The sequence below is a fragment of the Cherax quadricarinatus genome, unplaced genomic scaffold (genome assembly GCF_038502225.1).
Source record: "Cherax quadricarinatus isolate ZL_2023a unplaced genomic scaffold, ASM3850222v1 Contig2433, whole genome shotgun sequence".
In the NCBI taxonomy this organism is placed as follows: domain Eukaryota; kingdom Metazoa; phylum Arthropoda; class Malacostraca; order Decapoda; family Parastacidae; genus Cherax; species Cherax quadricarinatus.
The window spans coordinates 23,622-45,133 of record NW_027197459.1 but is presented as its reverse complement, the minus strand read 5'-3'; the positions used below and the strand labels follow the sequence as shown (position 1 = coordinate 45,133).

The following is a 21,512-nucleotide window of genomic DNA, read 5'->3' as shown; positions in this document are numbered from 1 at the left end:
CGCCCCTGCCCTCGCAGGACACACGCCGATGGTCTATCACCCCACATGACCTCCTCCAACCCCCCTAAAACCCTTGCCGCATCAAACCTCTCATTTTGCACTTCCATTAGGCGTTCCTTCACTCCTTCTATGTCAGCCACAGGGGCTCCCATCCCCCCCCTTCCTCTCTCATAATACTCCCTTAACTGCCCCTCAAGATACCTAATAAGCCCATAAGCCAACTGATTCTCGTGCCTTCCCTGTCGGACATAGAACTCTCGAATCCTCGTCTTCGCCGTCACATCCCACCATCTCAACACATCCCCATTGACTTCCATCCCTTCCCATAAGCCTTTCCACCATTGTGCAAATAGGACCCTCCCCTCAACATCTTGAAGCAACCGAACATTCAATTTCCAATAACTCTTATACCTGTTCGGCCGACCCTCCCATCCCAAATCCACCAAAACACCTCTATGATCAGAAAAAAAGACATCCAAAACCCTTACACTCCGCACCACAGCTTTCCTTGTCACGTATATCCTGTCCAGCCGTGCAGCATACCCCTGCCTCACAAAGGTGTGCTGCACCTCCCACGCCGCCCCCCCCTCTACATCCACCAACCCCACCCCGGTTAACAGGTCCCTCAGAACGCCAGAACAATATCCTGCTCCCCTAGGTTCCACATCCTTGCGGCGTATAACGCAATTCCAGTCCCCTCCCACCACAGCTAATGCTGGAAGCGACCTTAAGTGATACACCAACACTTCACGTACAAACTCATTCTTCACTCGACTGTCCCCCTCCGCCGGACCATAAACACACACAAAAGACATCTTATCTCTTCCCCATGTCCCATCCACTCTTATAACCCTCCCCTCACCCCCCTCCTCACAATGATGTACAGTAAACGGGCTAGCCTCCCTCACCAAAATAGCCACTCCTCCTTTCAATCTCGTTGAGTGTGCCGCATATACAGTATACCCCTCAATCATCAACATACAACCCGGCTTGTGGTTGTGCTCTTGCACAAACACTACATCTACACCATACCTAATGAGCATCTCATGAAACCATTCACACTTCCTAGAATTTTTCAGACCATTAACATTTATAGAGAGACTCTTGAATTTGTCAATGGAGGTTTTCCTTTACGTATTGCACCACCTTTATCCCCCTTCCCCTTTATACGCCCTTGATCTTCAATCACCATTCTGTGATCTGCTTTCACATGCCCCTTGCCCCTGGACCCCCCAGGTCCATGCTCAACCACTTCAGCCCAAACCTTTTTGCCCGAACGCTGTGCCGGAGTGAGCACATCCACATCGTCCACGTCCGAGGGCACTGCCGCTCTCTTCCGTGACACTCGAGCCTTTCTCCCCGCCTCCACCTGGAAGCCATCCCCGTGCACTTCCGCCACCACCGTGCCAATTTGCAACCCAGCCTCAACCTGGGTCTCTGACATGCCTCCCCCCCTCTCACCACCTGGAACCCCAGCAGCATCCAGGGCACCCACAAGCCCCTCAACTGTGACCTCTCCTGGGGTCCCTAACAGGTCGTGGAGGACTGAATCAATGGTAGCCTCCACGGCCCTGTCCTCACCCAGTGACACCACATCTTTGGTCTCCGGTGCCTGCCCGGCAGTGCATGTCTCTCTCGGAAGAGTTACACACTCTTCCTCCCTCAAGGCCTCCTCGACCTCCACACTCCAAGCCTTGTTCAAGGAAACCGACTCAGGTCGTGCCAAATCCAACGTCTCAAGGTCCTCTGATGCCTCCTTATGCTGCTCCTTCGCCTGTGTACCCTGTTGTTTAACACACTGCGCAGCAATGTGATCATAGGCACCGCATAATCGACAGGTACGTTGTTGCCCTGCGTAAGTCACCATTACTTGAGTCCTGAAGTCTTCTAGGAAAATATAGGAAGGAATAGGATGCCTCAATGTCATTTTTAAGGAAAAACTTCCTTCAGGCATCCCAGAATACGATCCTTCCTTCCATTTCCCCAATGTCGCCATATGAACAGTCCCAAACTTCTCGAAGACGGCACGTAGGTCTGCCTCATTAGCCTCAAAGGGTACATTTCTTATCTTCACCCACGTATAATGGCGGGACACATCATGTAGCCTTACCGTCACTGCAGGATTCACTGGTACACAAAGATCTTGGAACCTGGCGACTATGTCCTCATATACACTTGCATTGAGAAATTTCACAAAAATTCTATATGCCCCGTTCAAGGCTACACCATACAGCTCTTCGTTGGCAATGCCGTATGTGTCCCTGATGATGGCAGGTAATAAAACTTGAGCTGAGTGGGCATGCACAGCCCCACGCACCACTTCTATGCCGACAGTGTTTACCCTTCTTCTTGCCGGCTGCGCCATTTTGAGAAAACCAAGTTGTCACCGGCTGACAGCAGAGGGCAGGCTCAGCTCACGTCCGCTCGTCCCAAAGGTTGAGCGACGAATGCCACTCCCCCGCCAACCCTCCTCCACTTCTCCCTAAACCAAAAATCTGCATACAAACTAATATTTACCGTGGTGGATAGGCCTTGACCTTCCTCAAAGCCACCCCCCCCCCCCTGTACCTGCCTCAATATACGCCAAGGTGGTCTTCGCCTGCCGTTCCTTAAACCTCCTTAATACAAAACCCGATGGCCTATCTCCCCTTAAGACATCCTCCAACCCTGCCCTAACTCGAATTGCCTCAAATTTTTCATTGTGAATTTCCGCCAACCTATTTCGCAAACGTTCCATGTCCTCACTCCGCCCCACCCGTTCCTCTGCATAACAGTCATTTAACTGACCCTCAAGATAATTTTGTAGGCCATAGCTCCACCTAGCCATCTCCTTACCCCGTACTTTAAAAAATTTCCCAATTTCAACTTTAGCCCTCATTTCCCACCAATCCAGCAAATCCATTTCCATATTCCTAGTCTCCCAAAAGGATTTCCACCAATCTTCAAACCCCGTAGGGTCACCCTCTTCCCTAAGTAGCCTCACATTTAATTTCCAATATCCTGCATAAACTCTCACAATGCCATCTACCCTCAAATCTGCTATAACAGCACGATGATCAGAAAAACCCACATCGATAGTCCTCACCCTCTCCACACCTATGCCCTGCCTAACATAAATCCTATCTAACCGTGCCTCATATCCCCTACGAATAAAAGTGTGCTAAACTCCATATCCCCTACTTCCCACCACATCTACCACTCCAACATCTCGCAAAACATCCCGCAGAACCCCCAAAACACAACCCGCCCCCCTCGGAACCACATCACCCTTCCTAATGACACAATTCCAATCCCCACCAATCACCGTAAAAGCAGGTAAACCTCTCAAGTGATATACCAGAACCTCGCGTACAAAATCCACCTTCACTCTAGTGTTACTAGTTGCTGGCATGTACACACCTACAAAACTAACCCTCCTGGCCCCCCAAAACCCATCCACCCTGACAACCCTCCCACCCCCCCCCTCCTCCCAACCCAGGATACGCAAAGGACTGGTCTCCTTTACCGCCACAGCCACACCTCCTTTCAACCTCAAAGCATCACATGTAAACAACCTATAACCTTTCAACAACAACTCACATCCTAACCTATGGTTATGTTCCTGCAAAAAACAGACATCAATACTAAATCTCCTCAAAACCCACTCTAACCATACCCTCTTGACCTCGGTTTTAAGACCGTTTACATTGAAAGTTACACACCTGAATTTTACAAGAATGGCGGCTTACCCCTGTGCCGCTGAGGCTTACTTGGTCCTCCTTTCATAGGTCTCGGTTCTTCTCTATCAATCCCTCGTTCCTGCCCTCCAACCCCTCCCTGTCCCTTCCCACCTAGCTTCCCATTGCCCCCCCCTCCTCCCTGACTTGTCTTTGCTACCACAGCTGCCCACATCTTCTTCCCAGGCCTCTGCGCTGGTGTGAGGACTTCGTCCATGTCTGATGCCCCCGCTGATCTCTTGCGGGAGCTACCCTCTACACACATTTCTTCTGCAACCACATCTTCTTGATGGACCTCCACCACCACATTGCTCTCCTTTCGAACCTCACTCAAGTCTTCCTTACCCTGCTTCTGTTCATCCATCACCTTGTCATCACCTGACCTCACATCACTTTCCACACCATGCTCCGACTCTTCCAAAAAATCCTTCAGCACAGCCTCCAAAATCCCGTCCTGAGCTGACTCTGCATTATCTAACGACCTGTCTGACAGCGATATTCCCTCCCCCCCCGTTTCCACTGGTAGTGTAACACACGTCTCCAAAACCACCTCTGCCCTGTCGACCTCCTCACTCCATAGGCCTGTACCCCGGCTTTCCACTTCACCCGTCATAACATCCGTGGCTTCTAATGGCGTATCCACAGAAGCTGTCTCCTGACGCCTAGGCCCCTGTCTCCTGGGGCATTGTGCCACCATGTGCTCATAAGAGTCACATAAACGGCACGTCTTCCTCAGTGCATGGAACTATACCCACCCATTGGTGCTTAGCTTTCAGGGAGTTTTGCAGTCTTGTGCTCTGTTTCTGGTTATCTTTGCTCTTCTCTGATTTTTAGTAGTTTGTATTTGTTGGAGTTAAATTCAAATAGGCACTATAATCAGACCGAACCTGCAGCTAGTCCAGACCCATTGGTAGTTTTTTATTTACTCTGTAATATCCTCATTAGTTTCACATCATCTGAGAATACAGGCAACACTGACTCGATTACCTCTGCCACGTTATTTACATCAACCAAAAACAATAACTTGTTTCCTTCCTGTTAATCATTCCTTGATCTCCTGTCCCAGTCTCTTGTCGCTAAATCGTTATGGTCAACAATTCTAAGGGGTCTCTGATTCGATGTCCCCTACATCAGAGTCGCTTAGGGTGAACATAAGGTCCAGCCTGTCTGGTTCGTCGTCTGACCTGCTGGCTTATTTGGTTTTCCTTCCCCACCTCCAATGTAGCTTAACCCCGTGTATCTCCAGGCTTTTCCAGTCTATTTCCTTATGGTTAAAAACTATCAATGTGGACTCTTTTTAGTATCACTTCCATCATGCCTATCATCGCCCTTTTGTCATCCTCTTAATGTCTTTGGGGTCCCCAGTTACAAGTGCCTGTATTATGTAGTCATTCAACTTCTCTTCATTTATTCTACTCATCTCAATGATCCATTGATTCCTGATTAGGAATGCTATTCCTCCGCCTCCTTTGTGTCCTCTGTCTTACACATTATTGACGTCTTTCTGGGTATACCGAAATTATCACCTCCGTGAGCTTGGTCTCTCTTATTGGTACATTATCTGGGGATGCTTCCACCCTCTGTTTTCTGTTCATCACCCTTATTTATTATTCTATCTGCACTGGAATACCACACACGCTGTTTTTTTTTTTGGGTTCTTTTTTCTGGTTCTTGCTCATGACTCATTGAAGGAGTTGGTAAAGGGAAAGGGAGGTGAATGGTGGGGGTTGTTGGAGTGAATCTCGTACTGGCAGGGGGCTGGACTGTTGGTGTGGGTGAGGGAGGACGGAAAGAGTTGGTTATAATGGAAAGGTTGGTGGATAATTACGAAAAAGGGTCCTGAACTACGTATTAGGATTCAGGAATGGAGGGGTGGGTTAGGAAGGTTGGGATAAGGATGGCATTATTATTAGCTAAAATAATGTCTATTGTGCTTTATAGTATTATCTGCCTTTATATTGTTAACTATGTTGATAGATAGGATGTTTATTTTAAGTGATAGGCGCTACACTGAGTAGCAACCTGGTTCACTGTCGTTAGGTTGTTAGTGTCTGGCGGTCCCTCGCACCGTCAATGTCACGAGGTATTGTAAGGCTTGGAGGAATAGTCTCAAGTCAGTCAGGGCTTGCATAGCCAAGGGAGCATACCTCACTCAGTTATTCATTGACCTCTCATAAGAGACATGTCTAGTTCTCTCTTGTGGTCGTTTTCCTTTCATACTCGACTCCCTTTGTTAAGCTTGTCTCTTTCGAGTTATTTATACTCTAGCGAATTAATCTTTCAGTTGACTGAGCAAGCCTTGTGGGTTAATTTGTGGTCTATGCTATTCTAAGTCATGCTGGATGGGAATGAGACTAAGTCCGTCACTTACGAGTTCTGGTATACTCTGAATTGATAGTTCAGCTAAGTCTTTATAAGCATTGTAAGTTACTTTGTGGATAAGTCTTAATAACCATTATAGGTGCATATTATTGGTGAACTTAGTACAAAGCTCGACCTAAAGAGGTTCATTTATTCATATCAATGTACTGGTACGTACCAAGAGAAATGTAAGAGTTAAACTCCTTATTTTATGTCAATCCTAACATTACATCAAACATTAAGCTAAAACTCTACTAGTAAAGATTCTAAGTTTTAGTTTTGTTTCGTAATCCTGAATTCTAATAAAGTTATTGTTACAAAACCGTAAACAGGCCATATGTTCAACAAGAATGATACCTTAACACTCTACCATACCATTGGAGAAGGTTAAAAGACGAGTTTTGTAACAGTGTTTGAATGGGAATGGGGATTGAGGATTGAGGTATTCTTTAGGTCTGAATTTGCTATGGCTCCCAAAGACAGAGCCTCCATATAGAGGGAGCTAAGTGTGATGTCTTTCTGGATGCAGAGCTTTGCACTTGTCATTTCTTTCACTGGTCATTCTTCCTGTCTTAAACTATTTTTTTTTTTTGATGAAATTAAGACACATGTGCAACATCTGGGTATCTTTATTGTAGACGTTTCGCCATCCAGTGGCTTTATCAATACAAATTCTAGGACATAACTTGAAGGCAGTAGGACTATATACAGAAGATGAGGTAATCAGTCCCTCAACCTAGGAGTAGGTGCGAAGAGCACCGTAGTCGTGGAGATTCTGAAGCAGAAGCAAGGAGCCTGGCGCTTATATAGTAACGTCAGGTGTAGCAGACGAGGGCATAGTCACTGGTAGGCGGGATTCCCCAGTGGAAGTAGGTCCTTCCCAAAGAGATGGGTTAGTTGTAGTAGTAGTTGTCGTAGCCGTGAAAGTTATGTACATGTCCTCAGAAGCAAGATTTCTTTTTCTCTACCTCAGTTCTGCCGCTCTTGCAGAATTCTGTCCCAATCGAGGTACATGTGATGATACAGGTCTGCTCCACTCAGCAGTGGTTTCTGTATCAAGACTTAATCTCGTGCCATTTCTGATGCAAGAGTCAGTTTGATCGATCGAATTTTGTACTTTGTGTACTTCCCAAGCCTCTAATAATTTACCACCTCGTGCATCTCAGACTTGCCTCTTGTCTGTTTAATGATGTTCAGAATCTCTCTTTTATCCGTAGCCAATTTATCATCAGTTGTCATCCTTTCAGTTTCCCGAAGGCCATGGATAATCACCATCCTCCTCCTTTACGCCTCCCATTTCCTTTCTCTGTAGAATTCATTTTCTTTTATCATTTGCTCCGCTGCTCCCTGTATCATTCCTTTCACCTCCTGTATCTCAGCAAAGATCTTCCTTGGTCTCTGTGCCATCTTTTTTGACTTTCTACCTGTTGTATCTGGTAATATCTCTACCTCATAACTTCCCTTCAACTCTTTTAGTTGTCTTCATCTTGCTTCGAAACCTTCTGAGCCTCAATTTTCCTTCTCTCTTGTTCTTGCCTGCCTCCAGTACTTCCTTCACCTTTTCCTCCATCTCTATGCACAAGTCAAGGAGCTTTCCTAGCCACTTTCCATCCACCATGTGTTTAAACCCATCAAACAATATTTCCTTGTCAGTGCTCAGACTTTCTGACTCCACCTCCTCAGCAACGCTATTCCCTTTATTTGGTCTCTGGTTTCCCATTTCTCCACTCTTGAATTTTGCCAGCCGGGTACGCTTTCTTTCCCTGCTCACACCAGGCAAGTCACTATTATTTGTTCGTTTCTGTGTGTGCGTGGGTGTACTCACCTAGTTGTGGTAGCAGGGGTCGAGTCACAGTTCCTGGCCCTGCCTCTTCACTGGTCGCTACTAGGTCACTCTTCCTGCTCAATAAGATTTATCATACCTCTTCTTAAAGCTGTGTATGGATCATGCCTCCACTACAACACTTCACAAACTATTCCACTTCCTGACTACCCTGTGACTGAAGAAATACTTCCTAACATCCCTGTGATTCATCTGAGTCTTCAAGTTACAATTGTGACCCCTTGTTGCTGTGTCCCATCTCTGGAACATCCTGTCTCTGCCCACCTTGTCAATTCTTCTCAATATTTTATATGTCGTTATTATATGCTCCCTATCTCTCCTGTTCTCTAGTATCATCAGGCCGATTTCCCTTAACCTCTTCTCGCAGGACATGCCCTTAACTCCGGGATTAGGCATGTTCCAAACCTTTGCACTTTCTCTAATTTCCGTACGTGCTTAGCTAGGTGTGGGTTCCAAACTGGTGCTGCATATTCCAATAATGGCCTGACATACACTGTGTACAGGGTCCTGAACGATTCCTTACTGAGACGTCGGAATGATATTCTTAGGTTTGCTAGGCGCCCATATGCTGCAGCAGTTATTTGGCTAATGGGAGGCTCAGATGTGCCTGGTATTATACTCATTCCAAGATCCTTTTCCTTGAGTGAGGTTTGTAGTCTCTGGCCCCCTAGACTGTACGCCGTCTGCGATCTTCTTTGCACTTCCCCAATCTTCATGATTTTGCACTTGGTGGGGTTGAACTCCACGAGCCAGTTTCTGGACCAGGCCTGCAGCCTGTCCAGATTCCTTGGTAGTTCCTCCTGGTCCTCGTCCGACTGAATTCTTTTCATCAACTTATCATCTGCCAACAAGGACACTTCTGAGTCTGTTCTTTCCGTCAGGTCGTTCACATATACCAGAAACAGCACCGGTCCTAGAACTTCCCCGGTCCTAGGACTGACGCCTGTGGAACCCCTCTCGTCACAGGCGCCCACTCTGACACTTCTTCACGTACCATGACTCTCTGATGTCTTCCCGACAGGTTTTCCCTGATCCATTGCAGTGACTTCCAGGTTATACCTGCCTTGTCCTCAAAGTTATGCGCTAATCTCTTGTGTGAAACTGTGTCAAATGCCTTCTTACAGTCCAAGAAAATGCAATCTATCCACCCCACTCTCTCTCTTCTCTTACTGATGTCACTCTGTCATAGAACTCCAGTAGGTTTTTGACACAGGATTTCTCATCCCTGAAACTGTGCTGGTTGTCGTTGATAAGCTCATTACTTTCTAGGTGCTCCACCACTCTTCTCCTGATAATCTCCATGAATTTACATACATGTTAGTGACATTGGTCTATAGTTTAATGCTTCGTGTCTCTCATTTAAAAAGAAATGGGACTACATTTGTTATCTTCCATACCTCAAGTAATCGCTCTGTTTCGATAGATGTGTTGAAGATTGTTGTTAGTTGTACGCATAATGCCTCTGTTCCCTCTCTTAGGATACATGGAGAGATGTTATCCGGCTCCATCGTCTTTAAGACATCTAGCTCACTTAGCAGCCTCCTCACCTCTTCTTCAGTTGTATGTATTGTGTCCAACACTTGATGGTGTACCCCACCTCTCCGTCTTACTGGAGTCCCTTCTGTTTCCATTGTGAGCACTTCTTTGAATCTCATGTTGAGCTCCTCCGACCAGTGAAGAGGCGAGGCCAGGAACTATGAATCGACCCCTGCAACCACATATAGGTGAGTACAGACACACACACACACATCAGTCTGGAAGTAAATTTTTACACATGTGCAACATCTGGGTATCTTTATTGTAGACTTTTCGTCATCCAGTGGCTTTATCAATACAAATTCCAGGACATAACTTGAAGACAGTAGTACTATGTACGGAAGATGAAGTAATCAGTCCTTCAACCTTGGAGTAGGTGCGAAGAGCACCATAGTCGTGGAGATTCTGAAGCAGAAGCAAGGCGCCTGACGCTTATATACTAACGTCAGGTGGAAATGGGGCGTGTAGCAGACGAGGGCATAGTCACTGGTAGGCGGGATTCCCCAGTGGAAGTAGGTCCTTCCCAAAGAGATAGGTTAGTTGTAGTAGTAGTTGTTGTAGTCGTGAAGGTTATGTACATGTCCTCAATTAACCTATCTCTTTGGGTAGGACCTACTTCCACTGGGGAATCCCGCCTACCAGTGACTATGCCCTCGTCTGCTACACGCCCCATTTCCACCTGACGTTAGTATATAAGCGTCAGGCGCCTTGCTTCTGCTTCAGAATCTCCACGACTACGGTGCTCTTCGCACCTACTCCAAGGTTGAGGGACTGATTACTTCATCTTCTGTACATAGTACTACTGTCTTCAAGTTATGTCCTGGAATTTGTATTGATAAAGCCACTGGATGGCGAAAAGTCTACAATAAAGATACCCAGATGTTGCACATGTGTAAAAAATTACTTCCAGACTGATGTGTTCCTATTATGTAGTCTTTTTCTTCTCCTCTGTCTCCTCTCCTCAGCTCGTCAAAATCCCACTTGTTTTTGATGTGTGCATGTGCATGTTATTTGCCTCTTTGAAGACTAGAATATTACTGAATCATTATGAGTTGACATACTAATTTATATGCATGCATAGTATTAGTATTTCTTTTTTTTGTTGTTCCCTTGACCCAGCAGAGTGGAAAGTGTAGATTACTTTGAACTTTACTTAACTATGCTAATTCTCACAGCATAGTTTTCTTTCATTTTTTGTGTCTTGCGTAATTACTCATCGACTGACAGAAAATATGGTGATTGGAAACAATTATCGTAATACATGGTGACAGTGAGTTGCGTGGGAGCAACGACTTATAAGCGACAACTCTCTGTCCCAGGGTTAGAGCCGTTCCCGGAAATTGTCGCTCCCGGCCACCTACTACTAGTTAACCACGAAGACAAATGTCAAGAAATATGGGACTACCCTTTAAACATGATGTATCCTGTCTTGTCTACTTAGATCTACCACTGCTTGAGCCTCAAATTTTACAACAAGGAGCCGACGTACCTGTCATCCTGTCCTTGACTTAATCCTGGTGTTATTTTTGATGATATAGGTGTTTTGGCACTTGAAAATTCGTTGCACTTTGATACTGAAGAACAGCTTTAGGATATTTAGATGATTTCCTGTTAGCTACAAGCAAAAGGGGACCAGTCTAGGTAGAGATGCTAGTTTGTCTCTGCTCTAAGACTTGAGCTTTGCTGCCTCCCTTATCTCGGCTGTGTCGGATGACCCGAGCCGACAGTCAAGACTATAAAAAGAAACAAAATTACAGATATTCGAAAAATCACTCACATGATAGGCGTAACGCCTTTAAAAAGAAATGGTTAGGACAAATATCATGAAGTTACTCTACGTAAGTCCAAATTAGGTCAGGTTGAATTACCAGAATATAAACCTAAAGAGTGAAGCTCTTGTTTAGGGTTGTATTCTGTTCAAACAAGAGTGATACTCCTGTTTAAACTAAAGTGAACACAAAATAGATTATTAAACAGGAATGGATTGGACACTTACAGACTTGATGGGAGCCGAAAGTCAAGTGACAGTCAACTGGTCTTAGAGACACACGTCAACTCCCACCGGATGGAGACACGGGGGTGGTAGAGGTACCGATGCACACACCTTTCAGAACAAGCATATACCGCCTAACAAACTACCACCACCCCTCGTTCGTACTTCCACTCCTGTCTAGTTAATTTTTCAGTCTCATGGCCTATACATAAGTATCTCAATTGTTGTTGTAACTTTATTATTTATGAACCGATGATTAGGATTTTTACAAGAGATATTCTAGGATTATTGTTTTATAAACCGATGTTAAAATATTGGCAATAATCCCCTCCATATTTGCATACTATGGGCGTAAAATGCAAAAAAAGGGATAAAAATAGTTGAGATATAACCCTGATATTTGTGGGGCCTACAGAAGGCTTATATTATACAGTTTTACATCAAAAATCCACTTGTCATTGCCTCATCATTTCTCAGTATCCAAAATAACCTTGACATTGACAATATTTCAGAATGGCGACATATTTGCTGCAATTCAAAAAAAATTAAACCTTTATCCTCAGACACTTCCATTCTCCTACAATCTATGAAAAAAATTTGGAGAAATCGTAAATGTGTAAATAAAGCACATAATCCATGGCAACTCTCCACATAAACATATTCCATTATTAACAGGTAATTTCCTAAAGTATTTTCACTACAATTTGTGAATAAGTCCGCTATAGCTGCCTTTATACATTTTGTTATTTTATGCACAAAGTAAATCGCATAAGCCCCACAAATAAGACTCTTCTCATTTTAAATTCTTCTGTTTATTCCATATAACTTTCTTCGTCTCTGCTTTTCTCTAAATTTACTAAATAAAGAAAAACACACCTATGGTGGTTCGACGAACCCATCCAAAAACATTAATTTATGTTTATTCACATGAATGGGAATCCACTGACCCGACACTGATTCGTAGGAACCTTGGGAGAGAACCTTGAGTTTCCCCTGAAGTACGTTTATTCTCTTTCCTGAGGAGGACGAGGGTCCCCAGTCCAGTTCTAGAGGTAGTACGTCCCTATCTATAATAAATATTTGTAATAAATACAATTTCAAACTCGTACTGTCGTTTACGATTTCTAAAGGTAGTATTTATCTCTTCACGATTCATTATTCTGCACTCTAGAATGATGTGATATTGCTCTATTGGAGTTGATATTTATAATGGTGTTTGTTTCATGCAACAGACATTCTTTTCTCTGCTCTGGGACTACTGAATGTTAATGAATTGCTTCAATTGCCATTTTTCTCGAGTGATTAAAATTTTTTTAAACTTTCTCTCCGCAAGTTAATTCTCCTGTTATTCCGTTGACGAAATAATTGTAATCTCAGGTGCTTAACAGAGCACCACGATACTCAAAACATTAATATTGGCGATTATCACGAGATCTTAACATACATAGGTATTTACTATTCAAAGAAGGAAACGGGATAATACTAAAAGTCACAATAAAAACATCCAATATAACAAAACAAAACTACGATGTGATATTTTACATCTCAGCAAAACAAAGAAAAATAATGCAAACTAGTTACATGTAATATAATATTACTGAAAAGCACACTGTAACACAGCATAAAATATAACAAAATAAAAACCAATTGCTATACGCTAGGAAACACTTTTTACCACTTACAATTGAATCAAAAACAGTAAAGACTCCTATGCACATATTTGAGTCTCATAGAAAATTTTCATCATAAAGTCCTTGAAATGATTTATACATGATAAAAATATGCAATCGTAGTGCTACACCTTCCTCAATGATAATTGTGTAGTTCTTGAAAACCTCGGGGTAATAACCCTACTGCCTCTAGATATCAAAACTCATTTATACATCCATATAAACAGCTCTCCATGCTCACACCCAAGTCTAGGAAAATAGCCCGTCGTATCCCTTTACCCATTTTGCAAATCCCATAAATCCCTTAATGTGAAATTTCGATAACCCTCACTAAAATCTCTCTCCCATCTCCCTCCATACACCCCTTTATTTCTACACTGTGTCCTATAAAAAGTTGCTGCCAATGCATTAATTCTTGCACGCACGTCCGCCTCCCTCATAGCCCACATCATGTATATATAATCCGTAATCATATACCCAATCGCATTCTCAACCCTTTTATTCACCCCAGTTATATCTAAACTTAAAACCCTCAAAACCTGCAAACCCCCTCCCCCCACTAACCTTAAAACCTTACCCATCCAAACCCTTATAAGTTCAATACAATCGCAAAAATACACCGTATGATAAATAGTCGCCAATCCTCCACAATCCCTGCATTCCCCATCCTCTCGTATTCTCTTATAGAATAAAACCATTCCTGACGGCAAGATTCCATGTAAAAATCTATACATAACTTCTCTGACTTTAGGTTTTAAACGCAATTTATTTAAACGCCCCCAAATATTATGCCAATCATACATCGGATAAACTCCTTCTACCGCCGCTACCAGAGCCTTACCATCTGCCCTATCAAGATTTCTCAATTTAATTTGTGAGTGATCCCTCACGTTTATGAAGACCCGTAACATTGCCTCACCTATCATGAACTCCCGACCCCCCCACCACCGTCGCATATCCTGATGTATCCTATGAAGACCGTCTTCTTTCGCCCCCCCCCCTCCCGCTTATAACTATGTTTTAAATACATACTTATTATCCTCTTTTCGACATCTATAAGACCCAGCCCTCCACGGCCAACCGGGAGTGTGACAACCGCTCTACTTAACCATTCGCTCCCTGTTCCCCAAATGAATCTAAAAACACTTTTTTGTAACCTTTTTAATTCACAACGAAGTATCGGAAATATTACCGTAACATGCCATAGTTTACTATATAATAGCACATTCGTTGTTATCACCCTTTGTTGCAAACTTAAATTAGCAGCTCTCAACCCACTAAGACGCTTCAGAAAGATTAAGGACACTATCAACGATACGCACGGAATTTATTTGTTGTGCTGACTTGATATCATTTACATAAACGATCCCACATATCTTTATTTGGTCCACCCTTTCCCACCTTTCAGCTACCATTCCTTCCTCACGCGACCCTTTTCCAAGATTCATATACTTTGTTTTCCCCATGTTGATCGTCATGCCAGTAGCCTTTTCAAAAACTTTCACTAACTTTTCTACCCGAATCAAATCCATGTTTTCTCTCACCAAAATCGTCGTGTCGTCGACATATCCAACAATGCCCGCTCCCCCACCCCTTACATTACTCATCCCATTTGCTTCCAATAAAACCCTTATCCCTCTATAAAAGGGATCTTGAAAACAAGCAAAAAAAATTTGTGAAAGGGGACAACCTTGACGCAAACCCCTTCCCATCTGAATCCGATCTCCCAACCTCCCATTCACCTGCACACGCAAAGATGCCTCTTGATACATTAATTTGGCCCATGATATAATTTCCGCCCCAAACCCCTGCCATCTCATTATCTTCCATAACGTCTCCCGTTCCACACTATCATATGCCGCCTCCCAATCTATAGCCAATACCCCCCCCCTCCCAATCTTACTCTTTCTTCAATAAAACTTCTAATCATACCGTGACCTTCATACATAGACCTGCCCGGCACCCCATATTGTCCCTTGTCAATCACTTTGCCCAGGACTTTTTTTATTCTGTTGGCCAAGATCCTTCCAAAAATTTTATAGTCCCCACATAATAACGAGATTGCACGATAATCTTTAACCGTTAATGGCTCGCCTTTAGGAACTAGGACGACCACAGCCAACCTTTGTTGTTCCCCTAAAACCCCATCCCGCTTCATGATATTGAATAAACGTACCAAAAACCCCTTTAAAACGTTCCAATTTTGAATATAAAAGTCGCTGGGCAACCCATCTATTCCTGGCGCCTTACCCAATTGCACCCCAGATAAAGCCTCCCAAGTCTCACACTCCGTTATCGGCCCTCCCAACATCAAACGATCATGCTCCTCCAGCTCACACTGCACAAACCTACTGATTGACTGCAATGCAATTTCACTTATTCCAACACTTTGCGTTTTCAATTTAACCCAAGCATCAATATACCCACTCATACCCTCCGTCGTCATCAACACCTGATTCACTCTATACCCCTGCATACCTACCTGGACATTCAACCCCATTAACTCCATTGCTTTGCGACGTCTGTGTTGATTCCTCAACACACACGCCGACGGCCGATCTCCCCACAAAACCTCTTCGATTCCACCCTTAAGCCTTTCCCCATCAAACCTTTCGTTTTGTAAATTACGTAGTTGCTCCTTAATTCGTTCAATTTCTGTAACAGGATAATTAGCATTCGCTTGTACATAGCAGTCGCGCAACTGCCCCTCTAAATATCGTTGGAAACCATACTGTAACTGATTATATCTCACTCCCTGACTAATATAAAATTCCTTAATTCGCTTTTTGGCTATCATTTCCCACCAATTAACCAAAGCCACATCTCCAGGTGCTTCAACCACAAGGCGTTCCCACATATGCCCAAAAGACAAACGACTTTCCTCTCTCTTCAATAACTTTACATTTAATTTCCAAAATGACGGACCCCTTCTAGGCACACCCTCAATATCTACATCCATTACAACTCCTCTATGATCCGAAAAAACCATATTTATCACACTCACTCTCCGCACTGTAACCGCACTAGACACGTACATTCTATCTAATCTCGCCGCATAATCTCTTCTAATGAAAGTATGCTCCACATTGCCACCCCCCCCACACACATCCATTAAACCCACACTCGTCAATAAATCTCCCAGGAACCCCAAGCAACAACCCGCTCCTCGAGGCTCCACATCTTTTCGTCGTATTACACAATTCCAGTCTCCCCCTATTATCGCTACATTTGGTAAACTACGTAGATGATATACTAATACATCTTGTACAAAATGAGTTTTAAGTCGTGCATCTCCCTCGGCCGGCCCATATACACCTACAAAACTTATATGTACTCTACCCCATAAACCATCCACCCTAATCACTCTCCCCTCCCCCCTTTCACTATGGCGTACTACAAACGGGCTATTTTCCTTTACCAGAATGGCGACGCCTCCTTTTAACCTCGTCGCATATTCCATATACACATCGTAACCATCTAATTCCAACTCATATCCAATTCTGTAATTGTGTTCTTGGATAAATACCACATCCACATCTAGACGCACCAAAAATTCATTAAACCACTTTCGCTTCCGCTCAGATCTCAAACCGTTAATATTTATTGTCAAAACCTTAAAGTCAATTAATGGGATTTTCCTTTGGTTCTAGGTATAGACTTTTCACTTATACATTTTACACCTCTATCCCTCTCCCCTTTTTTGGGAATCACCTTGATAAACTCTTGTTTCGTGGATTCACTGTTCCCTTTCCTCTGTACATCCGCCCAAGACTTTTTCCCTGGCCTTTGGGCAGGAGTAAGCACGTCGTCTGAGTCTGGTGGGGTCGCAGTTCGCTTTCGCGTCCTACCCTCCACCTGCATTGGGATTTCTTTAGTACTATCATGATGCACCTCCACTTCTGCTATATTTACCATCATGCCATGCGACACCCCAGACTCAATGCTTTCATCCGTCGCCTCACCATGATGCTCAACCGATCCCAAATTTGCACCTGGTTCCTCCACACGGTTGACGATCGACTCGTCTAACAATACATCCAGTGCCTTCACTAAAGACGCCGCTACATCCTCGTCCCCCATAGTGGGCAGAGTCTCTTCAAATACTTTATTTATATCCAGTGATGGTGATTCTTCTCGCTGTTTTGCATCCTCCAAAGCCTTCTCCTGCGCTTTTTCTACCTCTTCACTCCAAGATGTCCGTTGTCGAGACGGGTGAGCATAAGACTGTTCTCGTCCCTCAACTTCCTCGACTTCTTCCGGTTGTTGCTGTTGCGATATTTGGAGATTCCCACGACGCTTATCACACTGTGCCGCTATGTGGTCATACGATCCACACAGCCGACACGTACGACGTTGCCCCGCATATGTTACATATACTTGAGTTCGAAATGCTTGCAACATAATATAGGACGGTATGGGATGGCGTAAGGTCATTTTGACTGAATATGTTCCCTCCAAACTTCCAGCATAAGGTCCAGCGGCCCACCGACCTGCAGAGGCCATATGAACCGTACCATAATTACGTAGTTCATCTTTTATAACAAATTCATTCGCCTCAAAAGGCACATTCCTTATTTTAACCCATGTGTAGTGTCGTGATACATCATGTAGACGTACTGATACAGCTGAATTGACGGCTATAATGGTCTCTTGATACTTATCCACCACCGCTTCATAAACATTTGCTGACGTCATTTTAACGAAGATCCGTGTCGTCCCATTAAGTGCTACACCACATATCTCTTCATTTGCGATACCGTAGGTATCACGGATAATCGCCGGTAGTAACAAGTCCATCGTGGCTCCAGTGACAGCCCCACGGGTCAACTCAACGCAAACAGTGTTGATGCGTCTGTAGCTCTGCAGCGCCATGTTGGTAAATGAGCAGCGCACGTCCTCACTTCTCAATGGTTGTGACGAACTGAGGTAGCTCGCCTGAACAGCAGAGGGGTGCAGCGCACAACCTCACTCGACCGTGGTCAGGCAGCGAATCCCTATAATTGTAACTACAATAATTCAGACTACATACTCAGCAATTTCAGTGTTCCATAAAATAATGTACAAGTATGGTTAGGGAATTAGTTAATATCTGCAGCAGTTACTGATTCTATATTTTGACGAAAATCTCTCAAATCACCTTGTTGAAAGTATAATGAGTTGAAGTAATATGACATATCATACGAATTCATATCAACAATTATCATATAAACTTTTTCGGGTATCAACTGACCTCACGAATTATCCACCATGAATTGTGGAAAGAGTCCTTTTGAAGAAGTATTAACATCCAGAGGTACTCTCCAAATTTGAATTTAAAGTTACATAAGCATTATTATAAGGAATTACCTTGTCTGCCTATAATTTTATTGGCTCTATAGTATACCTAAAAGGCTTGTTTGATTAGGTGGCCATAACCACCCATGTGGGCGATTGCATTTCGAGTGTCAACACTGTCCATGATGTATTGGTGTAAGGTGCTGCTGTCTAATAACAAGGGGAAACTAATTTTTACACCTTCCCTCGTTCCCAACATAGATTGATTATCCTCATCCCCTTTAATTGTACCGAAATTATGGATTGAATTATCTGTGTTAATAATGTTTTTTGGTTTTCTTTAATTTGTAGGAATTGTAATATGTGGTGGGTTTAAATTCCAACGTATCAGCGCCTTCTGGTTCAAGCCCCAACATGTCAGCGCCTTCTGGTTCAAGCCCCAACATGTCAGCGCCTTCTGGTTCAAGCCCCAACATGTCAGCGCCTTCTGGTTCAAGCCCCAACATGTCAGCACCTTCTTGTTCAACCCCCAACATGTCAGCGCCTTCTGGTTCAAGCCCCAACATGTCAGCGCCTTCTGGTTCAAGCCCCAACATGTCAGCACCTTCTTGTTCAACCCCCAACATGTCAGCGCCTTCTGGTTCAACCCCCAACATGTCAGCGCCTTCTGGTTCAACCCCCAACATGCCAGCGCCTTCTGGTTCAACCCCCAACATGTCAGCGCCTTCTGGTTCAAAGAACAGCGCCAGGTTCCCATTTATAAATACATCATTCTCAGAAACGATTACCTTCGCCTTGACTATTATTAAAACTTTACTTATACCTGAGAAACTAAGAATAGAATCAAGTGGAATAAGAACTCTTAAGTGAATTTTAAACAGAGAAGCCACTTTATTAATATCTGCAATAATATCTTCAAAAATCCAAACCTCATAATCTTCGATATCGGGAATTTCACCTTTATAGGTTAATCTATTAAATTCTGACTCGGAATTGCAATATCAAATACAGATTCTTACGTCCATATTCATTATGGTATAAAATTGGTCTTGGGGTAATTATATTCTCCAAAGTTAATTTTTTATGGAGTATTGCTATCCAGTGTAATAGGTACATAAAAATTTTTGATGAAAGAGGATGGTGTATTATCGGAGAACATGTCCGTGCTGGTAGAGCTGCTCAAGTACAAAATATATTCAGAAATCCTACACGCACTCTCTTTTCAGCTCTACTAAATATAATAATTAAAACACAAAGAATATATGCACTCACCAAATTCGGAATCCGTAGTATTGTATTCTTTTAAAATGGTCTCATATTTCAAGATTTTTTAATAGATTTTACACCTTTGACCTTCAATTGTCTACGAGATCTAGGAGTTCCAATAATATCAGTGTGAATACCTGTAACATTTCAAAAATGTTTTATATTTGGTAAGTCTCTGGAATCTATTGTTTTCTGCAATTTTACATGATTTTCAATATTTCGATTTTCAATGTTCTCGATATTTCAATAATATTTTTTTTGGAAATTGCAGTAATAAAGTCTCCATCAGAGACTTTATTACTGAATCACATAAGAAAAGACGTCCTAATGCTTCCACCCGTACCTTAGATCGAGCCGCGGACCTTACTGTATGAGATGATGGCGCTAGCAGTTGAGGATCTTTCTCTATTGGGTCCCACGAAGCACAACATTCGATAATATTTTAGTGAAATAAGGCTTTTCACAATATCAGTTGATGTGTTGCTTTGAAATCGATTTTTAACTATGTAAATAAACCATACCACGGGTTGGGTTAGAACCTGCGATCAGAGTCATGAAACTCCAGACCGACGCGGTAGCCGCTGGGCCACTTTGAATGTGTTTTGCTTTAATCTGGACTCTGCTCTCGAGGCTTCAGTTGGAGAAACTAGACAAGAACCAAGTTACTGACCAGTTATGGCTGGAGGAGTATATATTTTCGGGTGTCCCGTAGCTCGATCGCTAGCGCACTCAGCTCACACACTGAGGTCCAGGGATCGATTCCCCGGTAGGGCTGGAAAACATTAGCATGTATTTTGATAAGACACCTGCTGTCCATGTTTACCCCTCAAGGAAGGTTCCTTGATGTTGGTGAGGGGCTCTTGATTTAGGGAATTGGATCTGTGCTCCAGTTCCCCGAATTAAGCCTGAATGCCTTCCACATCCCCCCCCCCAGGCGCTGTATAATCCTCCGGGTTTAGCGCTTCCCCCTTGATTATAATAATAATAATAATGTCCATGTTTACCCAACAGTAAAATAGGTACCTGGGTGTTAGTCGACTGGTATGGGTCGCATCCTGAGACAAAATTGACTTAATTTGCCCGAAATGCTCTGTGTAACAAGGGGCTTTCTATATAGTAGTATGTCATTGATGTCAGCTAGGCCTGTATACCTTGTACATGTACTTGTAGAATTATAGTATTATTCTTATTATTATTATTACTATTATTAATTATTATTATTATTATTATTATTATTATTGCTCAACTCTTGAGTAGAGAGGACGTACTTGGAACTGCGCTCTGAACCCTGGTGGCAGGTGACAGTTTTTTCTCATCATGGCGGAGAGTGGCCGCAGATGCGTGAACACTATCTGTTTGGAATTAGTGAGGGGCGTGTTTACTGCCCAGAATACCAACATGTTGCTGACGGCGATATTGCGGGATACGTACGGTATCGCTAATGAAGATCTTTATGGAGTCTGAATGGTGTAGCACGCATTTTCGTAAAGTTCCGACTGAGCAGTACATATGACAACATGGTGGCCAAGTATCAGGACGTGGTTAAGACGGTTACCCCTGGCGTTAGTGTCCGTCTTCATGACGTTTCAAGATTCTACACCTGGGTCAAGGTGCGTAATGTACCTTTCGAGGCGGATGAAAGTGATTTACGGCAGGTGTTTGGACGATATGGGACGATCCACATGGCGACATTGGGACGTTGGCGAGATGGGCCACTAGTTGGCTTCCCTGAAGGGACGTTTTCCCTGAAAATGTCCCTAAGGCATCCTATTCCATCTTATGTGGGAATGGAGGACTTCCGGACTCAGGTGTACGTAACATACTCAGGTCAGAGGCGTACGTGCCGTGTGTGT

The 21,512-nt window shown here is 43.6% G+C and overlaps 1 protein-coding gene across 2 annotated transcripts in view; it reads left to right on the top strand.

Annotated features, from left to right (window-relative positions):
* The window catches only part of LOC138851853 (uncharacterized), a 34,338-nt gene extending 13,541 nt beyond the window's left edge, over positions 1–20,797 (top strand). Inside the window, exons 1-2 of one of the 2 annotated variants that reach the window (XM_070081354.1) lie at positions 9,403–9,644; positions 18,745–20,797. In XM_070081354.1, coding sequence (XP_069937455.1) covers positions 9,617–9,644; positions 18,745–19,202 — 486 coding nt within the window. In that variant the 5' untranslated portion in view covers positions 9,403–9,616 and the 3' untranslated portion in view covers positions 19,203–20,797. Of the gene's footprint in view, positions 1–9,402; positions 9,645–18,744 lie in introns of those variants that run through there. The other variant, XR_011391454.1, reaches the window with a different exon arrangement.
* The last annotated feature ends 715 nt before the right edge of the window (positions 20,798–21,512 follow it).